This window comes from Varanus komodoensis, unplaced genomic scaffold (assembly GCF_004798865.1).
Source record: "Varanus komodoensis strain SLA01 unplaced genomic scaffold, ASM479886v1 scaffold1, whole genome shotgun sequence".
In the NCBI taxonomy this organism is placed as follows: domain Eukaryota; kingdom Metazoa; phylum Chordata; class Lepidosauria; order Squamata; family Varanidae; genus Varanus; species Varanus komodoensis.
The window spans coordinates 123,525,368-123,542,073 of record NW_025335268.1 but is presented as its reverse complement, the minus strand read 5'-3'; the positions used below and the strand labels follow the sequence as shown (position 1 = coordinate 123,542,073).

General features: G+C 39.9%; 1 protein-coding gene across 3 annotated transcripts in view; it reads left to right on the top strand.

The window, feature by feature from the left end:
* LOC123030225 (ras-related protein Rab-44-like) overlaps positions 1-16,706 on the top strand; it is a 68,906-nt gene that overhangs the window by 33,661 nt on the left and 18,539 nt on the right. For all 3 annotated transcript variants that reach the window (XR_006416064.1, XM_044443974.1, XM_044443989.1), the window contains 2 exons: positions 2,640-2,846; positions 5,327-5,492. Coding sequence is in view for 2 of the 3 variants with exons in the window: in XM_044443974.1 (XP_044299909.1) it covers positions 2,640-2,846; positions 5,327-5,492 (373 nt within the window). In the remaining variant the exon portion in view is untranslated. The remainder of the gene's footprint in view (positions 1-2,639; positions 2,847-5,326; positions 5,493-16,706) is intronic.

The window sequence follows — 16,706 nt, the reverse complement described above, 5'->3', positions numbered from 1 at the left end:
CACAGCAGTATGGATTTTAATGTTATACTCAGCTATTAGTATTGTATCTATCTGAGGTGTTTGGAGTTCTGGCAGTTCTCATTGATGAGCTTTAATACACTGCAGAATTTTGTGATACTTTTACTTCATATTCATGTTATAAACTGCCATGTAGGTTGAGGAGCTACAAAATTGATGCCTGGTTTTTTAAGGACACTTGTCTAGCATTACAAACTGACAGTTGAACAAATCAATTATAGAAATCTCAGTTTCTCAGTCCATTTGTTTCTGTACTTTCAGCAGTGCTTAGAATTATAAGAAAGTGAAGGCAGCTCTTTTTTGTGAACTCTCAGGTTTTTATTAGCTTGACAACCTTAATTAAATGAAATAAAACAAAATTATAGCTTTATAGGATCTATTGTATCTTTTACATAGATGAATAAAATGGCCCTAGCCATATTTTTAAAATCCAGATAAGTCTCATTTAGTAAGGACACAGGAGATAGAATATAGTCTTGAAGGGACTTGTAAATATGGTAGAAAGGACATCATTGCTCATGCACCCACACTCTCTCACACTTAGTTTTAAGTCTTAGTGTTACTCCTAAAATAGTTTTCACAGATTGAAACCCAATACCTTACTTGTACAGAACTATGAGTAGGGCCCACACCACTTTTTTTAATGCCTCTAAACATTTTTCTAACCAGGAAAAAGATTTCATTGCTTGCCTGCAGATGTGCTCCTGTTGGTCAAAGAAGATGTGATTTAGATTCTTGCTTCTGTGTCTTATTAGGAAATTCTGCTATGCATTTGCTTTCTAGTTTAAATCCATGAATCCAGTCGTTAGAGTGCTCTACACAACTCCTAGGCACTAGATCTGGAAAAAGTGCTGGTCATATGTATACATAATGGAGTTGCTGCTCTATTGTGGGGTCTGAAGGGTTCATTCCAGGCCCACATCTTCTCCTTTCAGTATCACATGGGTAAGGGAATGTGAGCTGATAACTGTAAATCATAGATTCTGCTAGGAGACTGGGAGATATAAACTCATTTCATGGCTAGGAAGTAAGATATGAGGAAATATATACAGATTTCAAGGCTGGAAAACTTGGATTTTATGTTTCCTCAATTTACTTTGCAGCCTTGACATTTGTGTATATTTCCACTCAATTAGTATTATTCTTTACTTCCTAACCTTGAAATCTACATCTGTTTCCCTGAAAAATTGTGCTAATTTCCCAGAGAGTTAAAAAAGCTGTTTAGAGGTGGCAGAATGGGTTGGATTGGTGGCTGCCCCCATGAGTGTGGCTCCATTCACTTCACCCCATTCAGCTGTATTATCAAGGGCCTTTTTATGGGTGTCTGGTACCATAGTAATGGTTCTGAAAAGGAGCTGTGAGAAGGGGCTGGCTTTAAGTCTTGAAATATGTGTATGTCCCTCCCAAAAATGCTATATAGTCCTTTCAAAAACTGTTTTAAAAGGAACATTTATTTTTGGCATCTGTCAAAATTGACTGCTCTCTTCAGTGGGTACACATGGGGCATGTTGAGGTCCAAACTTGAAATATAGAGGATGTTACGGGGTAATGTAATCGCCATTCCACCGTTTAAGCAAATATTTCTCATGATTTTGTCTGTCATTTGACAGCTTGCTGTTCGACAGCTGTCAGGTGAAAGCAAAGCAATATAGTTGAAGCCTGGTTTGGTCAATGTCCATGAATGTTGCCTGCTTTCATAGCAGGCACTTACCAGGCCATTCCCAGGGCAAGGCTTTGCTTTTCAGGTAGTTGGGGTTGTGCACTTGTGCAGCCTGATCTGCTAAATTTTAAATTAACAAAAAACATTTGCTTATGAATCTGGTACTTTAAAAATAGGTGGTGAACCTGTGATGCTTACAGCAATGGATGCCTTGGGCACTTTGGATGGGCTGGTTCTCTGGATATCACAAAAATATGTTCATTAAAGAACAAAAAGGCCATAATGATCACAGAAGAGGTTGCTGTTGGAGCAAGGTGGAGTGAATCACTGTCAGTTGCTCCAAAGTACTTAGTGGAGTAACTGGCAGTAACTTGTAGTGGCTAGTGGCATGCTTGCTGCTTCCCTTGATTCATGATGGGGTTAGTTGGCTGGGTTTGGGTGATGTGACAACCTGTTGTGGGCCCAGCAACCCTTACAACAGTCTATAACAAGCCATGGGTTGCAAAGGTGGCTTGTTGAGGGAAAAACAAGCCACTTTGCAGGAAGTGTGGCAGGCTCACACGCCATTATAACCCACTGTCCCCATGGTGAGTTGCCATTTTGTGCAAAACCAGCTGTGAGGTAGCTGCAAAGATTAGAGTTGCACCAAACACTGTAAGAGAAACTTAGCAAAGGAAGAACTTTGTTCTTTCTGTGCTTACCCTTTTGTTTTCAGTGTAAACAAACTATTTTTATAGGATCAATTATGTATTTTACTGAAATAAATAAAATAATCCTATATTTTATGAAGTTTAAAATGCAGAAGTTTGGTTGTCTAGATTGAACAATTTCCCTTGGTTTTGAAAAGCATATTCTCATCAGGCCTCAGACTGATGCTTTATAATCATACCACAAATAAAGATTGCTTACATTGGGAAATGACACCATCTTGTGGCACTGAAATACTTTGTTTCCCTAATAGGATTTTTCTCCAGAAAACATGGAGCTTTCTGCCAGTGAACTCAGCATTTATGATAAACTCTCAGAGACCATTGACTTGGTGAGGCAGACTGGTTATCAATGTGGCATGTCTGAAAAGGCCATTGAGAAATTCATCAGACAGCTCTTGGAGAAAAATGAACCACAAAGAGGACCTCCGCGTTACCCTCTGTTGATGTTTCTTTACAAGGTAAAACATTTGTGAGTGTTTCCTCATATCCTTACAAGAAGTGCACTACAGTATGAGATCCATGTAGAGTAAAACCCAGCAGTAACAGTATAACAGGCTAGTTAAAGGCTTCAAGCACAATAATAACTTTATTTATTCTGCTTGTTGTCTGGAAGAAATGTTAGAATTCATAAAGATTTGGTCTCTTGTTTGCTTAGCTTAGTCTGATTGCTTAAAACTGACTGCATATTTGCCATATTATTAAACACATGCAACCATGTTGTATTCCAGAGTCACCAGCCTTTTGAACACATGGGCACATTTGGGAATTTGAGTAATGGTTGTGGGCACCATTACAAAATGGCTCTCATGGAGAATGTATAATGACTGCTGCATGCCCCCGGTTAGTCAAAAGCGAGCTAAAGAGGAGCTGGAGAGAGAAATAGGCCACAGCTTGGAGTTGGGGGCAAGTAGGAAGGCAGGGAGTAGAAAGGAGAGCTGGAGCAAGGCTAGAGGCTAGAAAGGGAGAGACAGAAGAAAGCCCTAACTTTTTCCAAGGCTTAAAACAGACAAAGCTTTTGAAGTAGGTGGGGAAGGGAGAGCTTTGCAGGCATCATGGAAGCTTCCATGGGTATGTGCTGCAGATCCTGTACTATAGCATTGTTGTATAGGCAAGCATATGTATTGAATGTATGCTTTAGGAAAAGCATTCCCTCATTATAGTTTGTTCATCCAGAATAATTTCAGCTTTTATTTTTGTGATCACTTGTCAGGAGGCAGCAGCACCAGCAGTTGGTTATTGATAGGGCTTTGACCAGTTAAGAGGTCTTTCTGCAATGAACCAGAGTGGTGTGGTGGTGAGAGTGGCACCTGGGAAACGCGGGTTCTAGTCTGCATTTGGCCATGAAGCTCACTGGGTGACTTTGGGCCAGTCACTCATTCTCAGCCGAACCTACCTCACAGGATGGTTGTTGTGAAGATAAAAATAGAGTGAAGAACTGGGTAAGCTACCTTTAGTTCTTCACAAGAAGATAGAAGGGGAGCTATACATGCAATGGAATAATTTTGTTTTGATTCTCCCTTGGTACAAAGTTCATGCTGCACAACCTATGAATGGGCCAATAGTGGATTGTGGGATAAAAATGGAGTGGTGAGTGTGTTTTTAAATGTAATGCACTTACTTTCGCCTGCTCATGCATAGCAACTCATGGGATAGTTAACTTGTGGGTTGTCATTGTATTTGAACTAGATCAGAGTAAAGAGAGGTACCCACACTCTCCTGGAAACAGCTCTGACTTGTCAGGACAAGACAAGCCAGACATTTGTAATTGGATTTTATGTTAAACTACCCAGGGACAGAGTGTGCCTGAGCTGTCCAGCTGCTCCTGTTGAGTGACTTAGTGTGCTTGCTCATTCGTGAAATCCATTGTTTTTGAAAACCCTAGGGGCTGCAGTGTGTGAACAAGGTCCATATTTGATTGAAAATCCAGTTTTAGTGGGTATCACCACTGTCTAGTCTGTGCCACTTGGCAGAGGGCTTCTAGCACAGATAAACCTGTATGATTTGAGCTTGTGGATATGTACATGAAGCTGAAAGGATTTGTCATTGATGCTGATGAAGATTGATATATGTCCCATATTTCTAGGTTTTCCAGGGTTTGAATTTTGGAAGTCAGAAAAATCAAGGAATCCTAACTTTTGTTTATTTTTCTTAAGGGCCACATAAAATAAAATGTTCTAGTTGTTTTACTATGTATACTATATGTATACAATACTATTAACGCTTGATGAAGATTCCTTTTGTACTGACACAAGGAGGCTGCAGCCTTGAGAACCTCTTGGTGTATACAGGAGAGCTTGTGCTTGAAGGTGAAGACTTTGGACTCTTCCTCCATCTTCTCTGAATTTCCAAAAGTAGCATGCTCTACAATGTTATAGGGTCCTGTGAGCTAGTCACATAGTATCCTGGATCACAGCCACAGAACAAACAATATTGTGATGTGAAAATCTATGCACTATTTATCTATGGTTTTGCTTCATCTGGGATTTTTGATCTTTCCTTTGTAACTGAAAATGATAATCAGCTTCTAAATTGCATGTGGGCAGCCTGTGGGCTACATGGACTCTTCGGAGGCCTTCAGTGCCACACACGTGCTTGGCCAAACAGGCTCCCAAGTTGCCAGTGATACGTGCTGATTTCTTACGAAAATTGTTCCTCTGTAGCCTGTCAGACAGCTCTTTGTTTGTGTCTGTGATGGATAAGGAAATGTCTAGCTGAGAACCCACATGTATTGCCAGCTCTGGCCACAATTACCAGCACGTAGTCTACTGGGGTAAAAAGTTGTCCGTCCCACTGTAAATGTTTTTGTTGTAATAGTGTGTGTACACTCACTGTTACAATAGTTTCATGCACACTCTCTTTGAGATCATGAAAGTTCTCACTTTGAATACCTGCCTGATTACTGTAGGGTGATTAATCTAATGTCTGTCTTCTCTTGCAGGGTCTGGTTACCTTGGGGTTAGTTTTACTGACTGTGTACTTCATGATCCAGCCATATTCCCTTTCACCACCTGAAACTACACTCTCCAGAGCCTATGCCTGGGGCTCCCTCCTTAGTCACATCAGACTGCTGCCTTTACCCATTACCAAGAAGTATATGCTGGAGAGTAAGGAAATATTTTATATATTTATTTAGCTATAGCAATGATCAAGAGGCAGAATGCATTGCTGCTGGCACATATGATAAATACTAATTAACATGGGGAATGAGGTTAACTAATGATTTTCTCACCTTCCATTATAAAAGAACTACTTCTTGTAAGGAGCAAAATGGGAATTGGTACTAAGATTCATAAAGTTTACCTGTGTAATTGACTTCTCTGCATACACAAAAACTCTATTGTGTCTTCATAAGAATAGTTTCAATTGACTCCAGTGAGTGTGTTCTGACAAATCATCTTACTGTGCATTATGGCAAGCTGGTAGCATACATTTTTTAATGTCCTAAAAGTGGTTTCAGCTCAGTCACAAACAAGAAAAGACAGAGATCAGCTTTGTGAACAATGGTACAAAGCACTGGTATGTCAGCTTATTGATGGGCAAGTTGTTTCATTTCTTCTGAATTTTTGAAGAGTGGAAACCAACCAGTTCTTTATGGTCCTTGTGCATCACATATATGGGCTCTATGCCTTCATGAAGTCTTGATTCAGAAGGAACTTTTGGCAGGAATCCTCTTCTGCCATATATTGTTAATGCCATATATTGTTAATGGATTCTTGCCATTCTTTCAGCTCCTCTTTGTCTGCTGTTGTGTGTGGTTGCCTTGTAGAGAACTTGTTTTTCCCCTTAAGGAAAGATAAATGATATTACCAAGACTGGCTAGGAAGCTATTTGTATGCTACTATATGTAAAATGTTAAAGTCTTCTTCTCCTACTTAGCAAAATGTTCACAACTTCTATATATTTGCACTTGAAATATTTCAGCCAAGGCAAAAGCATATAGAAAATGTGTCTGACCTTCAGGCCACTAACTGCAGTATAGAGTAAGAGAACTCCAACTCTTTATTTAGCTGAAATAATTGAAATGTGTAAGTCAAGAGATGAATGCCACTAAAAGAGAGAGAGGCTCTCTGATGGAACCCAAAATACAGCTAGTATTTTCTAATGAGCTTAGTTTGCAATAGCTTCAGGAAGGTCTTGGAATGGATAAACCTGACACAATAAGTCACAAAAATGTAATATGAAACAGACATGGATATAGACAGAACTGTCTGAATTGTAGCTAGCTGAAAGGTTATCACAACTTTTCTGCCTTCTTAGGCATATTGATTGTATAACTACTGTATAAGTTACATTAAAAAGCTTTTGTTTTATTCCTGGGAATGTAATAAATTCTCATTAAGAAGAATAACAATTGAACATAAATATATCTTTTTCCTTAATGACTCACGTATTTGCATTCTGCTTGTTGCGGTGACATTTTTATAGATAATTATGGCCTGTAGTCAGAGTTTCATGTCTGGAAATTTATTTTGTTGTTTTTCTGTAGCATCTGACTTGAATGCCCCTGTGAATCACTACCCTCCAAAATATTCTGACCTTGACAGCTCTGTTAAGCTTTTCTAATTTCATGGCTGTGGCTTCCTTTTTGGAATTGATCCAGCTCATAGTTGATTTCCTCCTCCACTTCTGCCTTTGATTTAGCATGATTCTCTTACCTTCTCATGATGTGCCCAAAGTATGTCAGCTTCAGTTTGTAATTTTCTGCTTCCAGGGAAAGTTCTAGCTTGATTTCATATAGGACTCACTTGTTTAGCTTTCCGTTGGTTCAGGATATTTGCAAAGCTCTCCTCCAGCACCGTGTTTCAAATGCATCAATTTTCTTCCTGTGAGCTTTCTTCACTGTTCCTCTTTCATACACATACATAGTGATTGGTAATACAGTATTGTGGTTTATTTTGGCCTTGGTCTCCAGTAAAACATGCTTACATTTGTAGTTATTCATTGTTATTCTTCCAAATCTCACTCTTCTAATTTTTTGGCTGCAGTCTCTGTTTGAATTGATGACTGAGCCAAGGTATGTAAAAATCTTTGTGTAATTCTTCTGTAATAATTCTTGGTTTTTTTAAATACTCAGCTGCAGTCCTGCTATTTCTTCTTTCACTTTCATTTGGAGTATTTTCAATTTGTTCCTGCTTTCTGCCAGTAGTATGGTATTATTTGTATATCTTAAATTTATTGATGTATCTTCTGCAAAATTTTCATTGCTTTCTCTGATTCTAAGTCAGCTTTCTGCATACAGATTAAACAGACAGGGAGATAAAATACACCTTTGTCTGATGCCTTTGCCTATAGGATACCATTCTGTTTCTCTGTATCCTGCGCTAACTGTAACTTCTTGTCCATGTTACATATTATGCATCAGGACAATCAGATGCTGAGACACCCCCACTTCTTTCAGGACCATCCATAGCTTCTCTTGATCCTCACAGTCAAAGGCTTTGCTGTAGTCCATAAAGAATGGACTGACTTTCTTCTGAAATTCTTTGGTGAGCTCCAGTAGCCAACATATATTTGCAATATGAACTTGAATGCCCCTTCCTTTTCCGAATCCATCTTGAATATCAGGCATTTCTTGTTCTATATGAGGCAATAATCTTTGTTGCATCAGTCTAAGCATCACTTTGATTGCATGGGAAATCAGTGCAGTGGCACTGTAGTAGCTGCATTCTTTTGTATCTCCTTTCTTGGGAATTGGAATGTGTATAGAACATTTCCAGTCTGTGGGCCATTATTTTGTTTTCCATACTTGTTGACATAGTTTTGTTAGGATATGGACTGATTCAGTCTTTGCAGCTTGGAATAGTTCTGGCATCTTACCTACTCTGGATGCTTTATTCCTTCCAAGTGCTTTCAGAGCTGCTTTCACTTCACTTTGTGATATTGCAGGATCTGCTCACAGGAGCCTTCTTTGAAGGAATCTGTCTGCTTTTATCTCTCTTGCATCATTCTTCTGTGTATTGTTCTGTGTAATACAACACTTCTGTGTAATACAGTACTGTGTATTGCTATTTTTATATCCTGCCCAATTCTGGCCCATAGGACACCTAGTAAAGCAAATGCCAAAACAGTAATAAAATAATTTAAATTTAATGCCCTTAAAATCATAATACAATAACAAAGCAGGAATAACTCTCACTAGGATCACATCTAAGCAACTTTATGACTAAATAAATAGAAACAACTTAAGTCTTAGTATAATTGGATGGTGGAGGCTAACCTGATATCACCAGGGATATAGTTCCATAAATGGAGTGGCATCACAAGCAATACCTTGTGTCTTTATACCATGTTTCTCATTTCTGCTATAGGTGGCAGAATGAACAAGGCGTCTTCTGCCAGTCATAAGGCATTACAGGAGAGGCACTTCAAGTACTTTGGCCCAAACCTGTGTATACCAAGCATGACATTGAATTGGGTTGCGTAGATTATTTGCAGCCAGTACAGTGCTTTCACCCTTCTTTGATTCCAAGGTGTTGCAATGTCTCCTTGCTGCTCCCATCAACAACCAGGCCACAATGTTCTGTAACAGCAGTAGCTTCTGGACAATCTTGTAGATGGAAAACAGTGTAGTGAGTGGGCTAGCATTCATTCTTTGCTAACTTTCCAGAGCCATGAGTCATCAGATTCTGAAGAATATATGGAAGAGGAGGGCTGGAGGATCAAAGGGAGGCAAAGCTCCATGGCTGGAGGATCAAAGGGGAAGCCAAGATTTCAAGCCCTATTTTGGAAGAGAAGGGAGAGGTTACAGGAGAGGAGGGAGATCAGCTCCTTATCTTATCTCTGACCCTGTGGTGAGGCGTAGGGAGAGAGAAGCTATCCAGTTAGATGGCTTGCTTAGATCTCGGAGGCTAACTTTCCACCAACAGGAGCCATCCTGAAGGTAGAGTCTCACCGTGACTAAAGTGGAGGGGATGGAGAGAGATGCAGATCTGCAAGACTTTAACATTTTACATATAGTAGCATACACATGGTAGCAAACCAGCTGTGCACAGGATTGCTCAAGCAGGATGGGTACAAGACCTCCACTTGCACAAGCTGCTCAGCAACTGGTGTATATGCAGGCATACCACCTCTGGTGAAGGAGGTAGCATTTAGCCAGTAATGCTAGTAGTCACTGATAGCGCCTTCAAGCATGAATCTGTCCAATCCCTTTTTAAAGCCATCCAGATTGGTGGCCATCACCAGCTCCCATGGCAGTGAATTCCATAGTCCAGCTAATTGTGTGAAGAGGTACTTTCTCTTGTTTGTCCTAAGCCTTCCCCTTCAGCTTTATGGGATGACCTTGGGTTCAAGTGTTATAGGATAGGGAGAAAAAGGTTTTCCCCTCCCATTTTCTCAACTCCATGAATTATTTTAAAAACTTATATCATACCTTCCCTTACTTTTCTTTTTTTTAAAGCAGAACAGTCCCACTGGTTGTAGCCTCTCTTGATAGAGAAGATGCTCCAGCCCCTGATCATTTTCCTTGCCCTGCTCTGTACTTTTTCTGACTCAGTAATGTCCTTATTCAGGTGAGGTGACCAGAACTGGACACAATATTCTAAACGTTACATGTTTTTTTTTTCTTTCCCCCTTTTTCCCAAATAAAACAATAGCATAATAAAAAAAAGTTAGTTTCACAGAACAAATATACTATCAATTATTAATTTGTTGGTGGATTTGTAGATATAGTATAGGGTGAATTATCTTTTACTTGATAGCCATGTTAAATTATTTTTATGTAATAATTGTTAATTTTAATTAAGAATTAATTTAAGTAAGAAATAAAAAGTTAAAAGTGATGTCATAAATTTGGTAGATGTAATAATAATTACTGAATTTTGTGTAATTTCCCACATTTAGTAATACAGTAGTCCCCCGAAATTCATGGGGGTTATGTTCCTAAAGCATCTGCAAATTGTGAAAAAGCGTGAATTGGTGCCGGTGATGGGCACCGGGGGCCAAGGCAGTGTGGGCGGGAGACGCGGGCCGGGCCGGGCTGGGGGGTGGGCGCGCACAGAGATCATTTTTTCAAGCGAGTCCAAACTCGGAGGAAACGATCTCCTTGCGAGTAAGCCGCCGCATGGCGAGGCACTGGCTTACTCACAAGGAGTTCGGCTTGGAATCGCTCGGAGAAAAATCCCACGAAAGACTGAAGTCGTCAGCTCTTAACTGTGACTTCACGGGGGTATACTATATATGCAATATTTGTGTAAGGCCCCTTGGTATGTTTTTCTTTGGTATTTATTTATTTAACACCCCCCCAGCCCACATTCTAAGTGTGGTTGTATTAAGGATTTGTATAAAGGGAGTAAGATCTTGTCCGTTCTATTTTCTGTTTCATTCCTAATCACGCCTAGCATGGAGTTTGCCTTTTTCATAGCAGCTGTGCGCTGGGCTGACATTTTCATTGCACCACTACCCCAAGATTCCTTTCTTGCCTAATCACTGCTAGCTCCAATCCCACCAGTGTATACTTGTACTTGGGATTTTTTTTTTTTTTTGCCCCAACTTGCATTTACACTTATATTGAACTGCATTGGCTATTTTAGTACTTTATCCAAGCCTGAAACCAGGCTGATCTTGAAGATCACTTTCCTCCAGAAAAAACTGCACTTGGACCTTCCAAAGCCAGTCTTAGCATGGCAGTTAAAGTCTCTTAGGACCACAGTTCTGATCCTCTCACAAACTTTTCCTGAGATCAGCACAGTCAGGTAGGCTTTTAGGAAGCAGTGTAGGCAGTAGCAACATCTAGCTCAGTCCTCACATCCAGTGCCAAGAGGACCAATTTCTTGGTGATCAAGATTTTTTTTTTTGATTAACTGCAACAGCCCCCCAACTCTCACACATGGCCTAGTGTTAAACCGAATACCCAGGCAGATAGAGATGCATACAGCCAGGGGCTCCCAACTCACCTAGTCTTTGTCATGTAAATAAGACCAGCCCCCGCATCCATAAATCAGAGCATGGATTATGATCATTCAGTCAGTGTTGCATTATTGAATGACCCTGTCATGTGAGAAGATTGGCCTGCTTGACTTGTGGAAGTGGGTGATGAGTCTCAGCTGCCTGATCCTTCATGATAATAGTTTCTGTCTCCATTCCCTTATGTCCCTGCTAGTGATGGTACCCCTCACTCCCCCCAACCCACACTCCATGCCCCGTTGCATAGACACAAAAAGACCATCAGCACTTGCCTGATGTACATAGTATTTAGAACATACAGTCGCAGAGATTTGCCAGTCCTAGTGGTCCAAGTCTTCTCTCTGTAGAAGCGTTCCCTAATTTGTTTCACAGCCTCCATTTTTGTAGCATCTCTCTAGTACATTTAGAGACAAATCTCCTGAAATCTCCTGCATGGTTTTTATGGGAGAGAGCATTTGTTACTTACAAATGGAGGGAGTGTATACTTTATTCTTTTCCCACCAATCAATTCTCTCCTCATAAATCACACTGTCCAACTGCTTCTTTCTCTGCACAGTTCCAGATGCATGTTTACTAGGGCAAACATGCATCTGGAATCCATCAGGCGAAGAAAACACAGCACAGGTTTCTCTTGCGTGAGAAAGGGGCAGCACAGAAAGAGTTAAATGCCTCCTAAACTGCCTCTCCACTTGAATAAAAGGCTTTTCAGTATAGGAAATGAAAACATTGCACCAGTGTTATATATGTAATCCATTGTTTTCCACTTTTTCCAGTCCTGTACATACTTGGAAGCAATTTTATTTGGTTCATTGGGACTTTCATCCTAGTAGGCGCATGAAGGATTGCAGCCTGAATAGCTTCATGGCTATTCTTGCATAAATACTGTTCTATGAGATAAGAGATTTTTGCTCAGACATTGTTATATCAAGCCTACCGGATAGCACTCATGCTTTCTGCCCTTGCAGATGTTTCTTTCAAGTGCTCTGTATAAGCATGATGGGCAAGCAGGGCTGCACTAATTAGCCCCATTCTCACATACTGGCCACACTGACTAGCCCCGTTCACTGGCATGGAATAATTGCCAAGGGTTGTTCACATGAAAGTTGCTTTGCAACTTGGACTCTGGTGTGGTTCAGGCTCCTGATTAGGTGTAGGTCTTTGCACATATAACAAAGTATACACCGCCTGCCTCCCTTTTGATGTTCATGCTAAATGTGTGGATTGCCACAGGGTGGGGCTAGTCAGCACAGCTATTCTGGATGAGGGATGAGAGGTAGCGATAGAAAGGTTTGCGGGGGGGGGGGATTTCTCCCAAAATTTGGGGTGGGGGGGAAGGTTATGCCCTCCTCCTCCCCTTTTCTGTATTTTTCACCAGGCCTTCACATCTCTAGCAAGGGAAGTGTTTGTGCAGCTCTGTCAAAACCTAAGTGCAAGGAAGGGGAATGAATATGTCTGTCTATCCTATTAAGTGTCTTGAAGCCTTCTCTGGAAGAGGCTCAGGGAAAACGAACCTTTGAAGCATTAGATGGGTGTTTTGATACATTTTTGAGGAAACATGATGGGTTGCTGTATTGGCCATAGGTGATCTGAATGTGTATACTTATGGTCTGAATGTATATACCTGTGGTCTATACTTCGATAGTATATGGTGGTAGACCATTTTGATCCTTCCCTGGTGGCTACTGTCAAAGACATGTGAACTCCATATTTTACAGCTCCCACCCTCAACCTTACATATGCTTTGTTTACTGTTCCTTTCCCTGCCTTCGCATTAGTTGGCTGTATAGGTCCTCGCCTTGTAAGTTATTCCCCTGTAGTGCTTAAACTGGGAGATAATAAAAGGGGATGAGGGTTGCTGCCATATCAACCTGTGTACTCCAAATGGAATAGAAAGAACTGTATAAGCAGCAAATGTAGCAAAGCAGCCTTGCATTAATGGGAAGGAACCCTGTTTAGCGGCTGGCTCATGCTAACTGTCATATCTTGGCAATACTGTTTGCATGTGTCTGTTGTAGCATTGTAATGTCAGTATTTAATTGGCTCATAAGAACACAGAGGCTGGTGAATCTTGCTGTAGAAAAATGTTGTCACAAGGATTTCTTTATAAATGATGTCAGAATATATTTCGACTATTTAAAATGCACTATTATTTATTTAATTTATTTAAAACATTTCTGTGCCGCCCCCATCACAACAAAGCCTCGGGGCGGCTCACAACATTCATAAAAAGATACAATTAATAATTTAAAAACTGGTTCCATCTGGGCTATATGTATTAAAATCTATAAATACAATAATAATAAATTTAAATAAAAAGTTATTTATTACATTTAATATAAATAAATCCATAAAACAAGAGCAAATGGGCATTCTAGAATCATGTAGGTACTATCTAAAAGATACTGGTACCAGGAGCAAGTAATTTCATTTCAGTGAGTGGTAGCTCCTTAGAAAGATCTTGCATTTTGATCTCAAGAAAGGGAGAGGTACATAGAGAAGATGCTTAGATTTTTATTGGATAGATTTACCTTTTCAGGACTTTTATTGGTTACATTTACCTTTTCAATATTATCTACAGCCAAGGTAATTAATAAGATCCCAGAATATTTAAATTGGGGATAGAGTAGTATTCTCTGTTACAAGGTCTGTCCGCTTTTATGTCCACATTCTTTGCAGATGAATATTATATGGAGTTGTATAAATCACCTTTGAAATACAAGCAGTCCCTGAGTTATGAACATCCAAGTTACGAACAAACTGCCATGAAGCCTATTAATTAAAAAAATTGCAGGAACTTATTACCATAAACAGAGAGTAAGTGAAAGGGGAGAGAAGGAAGGCCTCCAAAGCATGCCTTCCTGCCACACCCATCCAGAGAGGGAAATCTTTCCGGCATTTCCTTGCTGCAAAGAGGAGGTACTGGTGAGTTGGGGCGGGGAGTTAGAGATATTCATGGTTTTTCCACTTTTTGGGGGGTTCTGGGCCCCTAACCTCTGCAACTGTAGAGGGCAACTATACATGATCTGGCTTACATACACATTTGGCTCAAGGACAAATTTCCATTTTCTCAGGAACTGAACTCAGTTGTAACCTGTGGACTGCCTGTAATAAAAAGTCCTCTACCACTGGTCAGCAGCTGTGATTGCTGCTGCTTTTTGTCATTAAAAGTAATAACTGGGTTCTGTCCAGTTTAAGAGAAGAAGGCATGATTGTGTAATGGCTAAAGCATAAGCACCCTTTGCTCTAATTTTAGTTAGTGGGACTTTTCTTTATATTCCCACTGACTTTGAACATCTCATCCAAAGTGTTGAAAGCTGAAAGTTCTGGAATCAAAGAACATGGATGTCATCGTCCAAATTTGCTTGTGAAAAATTTGGCCAGTCTGACTCATCCATTGTCATAGAATCAGAATTGGAATGTGTATAGAAATGCATTTTTAAAAAAAATTCAAGAGACTGGACCTATCTTTCTATCTGAAACTGTTAGTATGTGAAACCTAGAGAGGAGGAGGGATATTTGAAGATGTGATCACATGTAGCACAAGGATGTGTCAAGTCCTCCATTTGTTTTTGTGAAGGACCTGGAAGTGATGTTAAAATAGTGATATGTGAAAAATACTGGGCCCTCCCACATTTAACATGGCAAATGCAGGCCTGAATTTATTATGCACTTTGACATGTGTGTCTCCCTTTCTATTGACTATTTAGGAAAATAAGAAATGGAAACTGCAGAGGGAAACCAGGATAAGAGACTTGGACAGTTGTAGAAGTGAGTGATTTAAAGGATGGTGGGAAATTGAGACTTGGGACCACCGTACCAACACCACTTCTAGCTTCAAACTACTTATACACTATGATCAAACTCTGGAGCCTGCTTCTAATTGTCACCTCCAGTGGAGGTTCAGTTGGAGACAACAAGGAGAAAGGCCTTTTCAGTGGCAGAATCCAGTTATGAGTCAAGCTCTTCACTGAGGCCACTCTGGCTCCAAACGTTGATGTCTTTTTGGTGCCAGATTAAGGCTCTGATTTTGCTTAATAGGTCTTATGACTTAACTGGTGTAAGTTTCAGAAGCTTTTTAAAATGTGGATTTAAATTTGGCTTTTAAATTCTATATTGTGTTTTTATGATTTATTGTTATTGTCATCTTTATTGCATTTTATCATAGTTTATCTGCTGTTGTGAATCACCCTTCAGCTATTAGACAATATAGAGCTTCAGCTATTAGGCAATATAGAACTATAATTACTACTATACCACTAATATTAATTGCTGATATGCTGGTAGCAGTTAGCCTTGCCTTTGATAGATGCCAATTGAAATATGAAAGGTGATGATTGATAGAAGCAGCAAAGAATGTCTTTTCATTTCAGAACCCTTGGACAGCATCTCCAACTCAGTTGGACTATTGTAATGCACTCTGTGTGGGGCTGCCTTTAAGATGGTCTGGATACTTCAGTTCATTCAGAATAGAGCAGCCAGGCTTTTAATGGGGGCATATGGACAGGAGCATATAATACTGGTCCTTTGTACCCTGCACTGGCTTCCAGTAGAAGTCCAAGCCCAATTTAAGATGTTGATGATTTATAAATCCCTAAATGGCCCAGGACCTGGGTATCTGAAGCGTCTCCCACCATATATACCTGGCCATCTCCCCTGGTTTGGAGGTCTTTCTTCGAGAGCCATCTTTGAAGGAGATTAGATGAGTGACTACTTGGAAAAAGACCTTGGAGAAAGGTATGCCTGGTGCTGATGCTTTATTCATTTTGGCACCAGGCCAAGATCTTTTTATTTTCCCAACATTTTAACAGCTGATGTGGTTTTAATATGGATTTTATTTTGTTATTTATTGATGCTACTTTTTAAAATAATTGTACTGCCATCCTGAGACCTCAGTAAAGGACAGGGTAGAAATTCTTTTAATTAATAAATAATAAATAAACTCCAATTTATGAATGAGGGTGTGATTAACTGGATCTATTCTTCCATGATAATTTTAAGTTATAATGTCTTCTGGCTCCCCAGTTAAGCTTGTGATGCAGTTGGCTTCCAACAGTTTCTAGGGATCTCTGAGACCTAAATCCATTGGATAGTTTCAGTTGTTCTGCTATAGAGCATGTACAAAGAATCTCATTGCAGTTCGTTGGGATTTTTCTGACTCCCACCAGAAATTAATGGTGCCTCAAGAGAATGTTGTCCTTTTCCATCAGCTTAATTGCAAAATCCTTGTACTATTGTGGAATGAACTATAACCTGGCTCTCATTGGATTTCTATAATGTTGTTGCCAAATGGGATGAATCTCATTTTAAATAGTCTTTTCTCTATATAATCTGGAGCCTAATAACAGACACATGTCTTGGCACATATTTTTAAATGGCCAGGCTGGTTTTGTAGAGCGCAGTGATTTGAGTTCTTA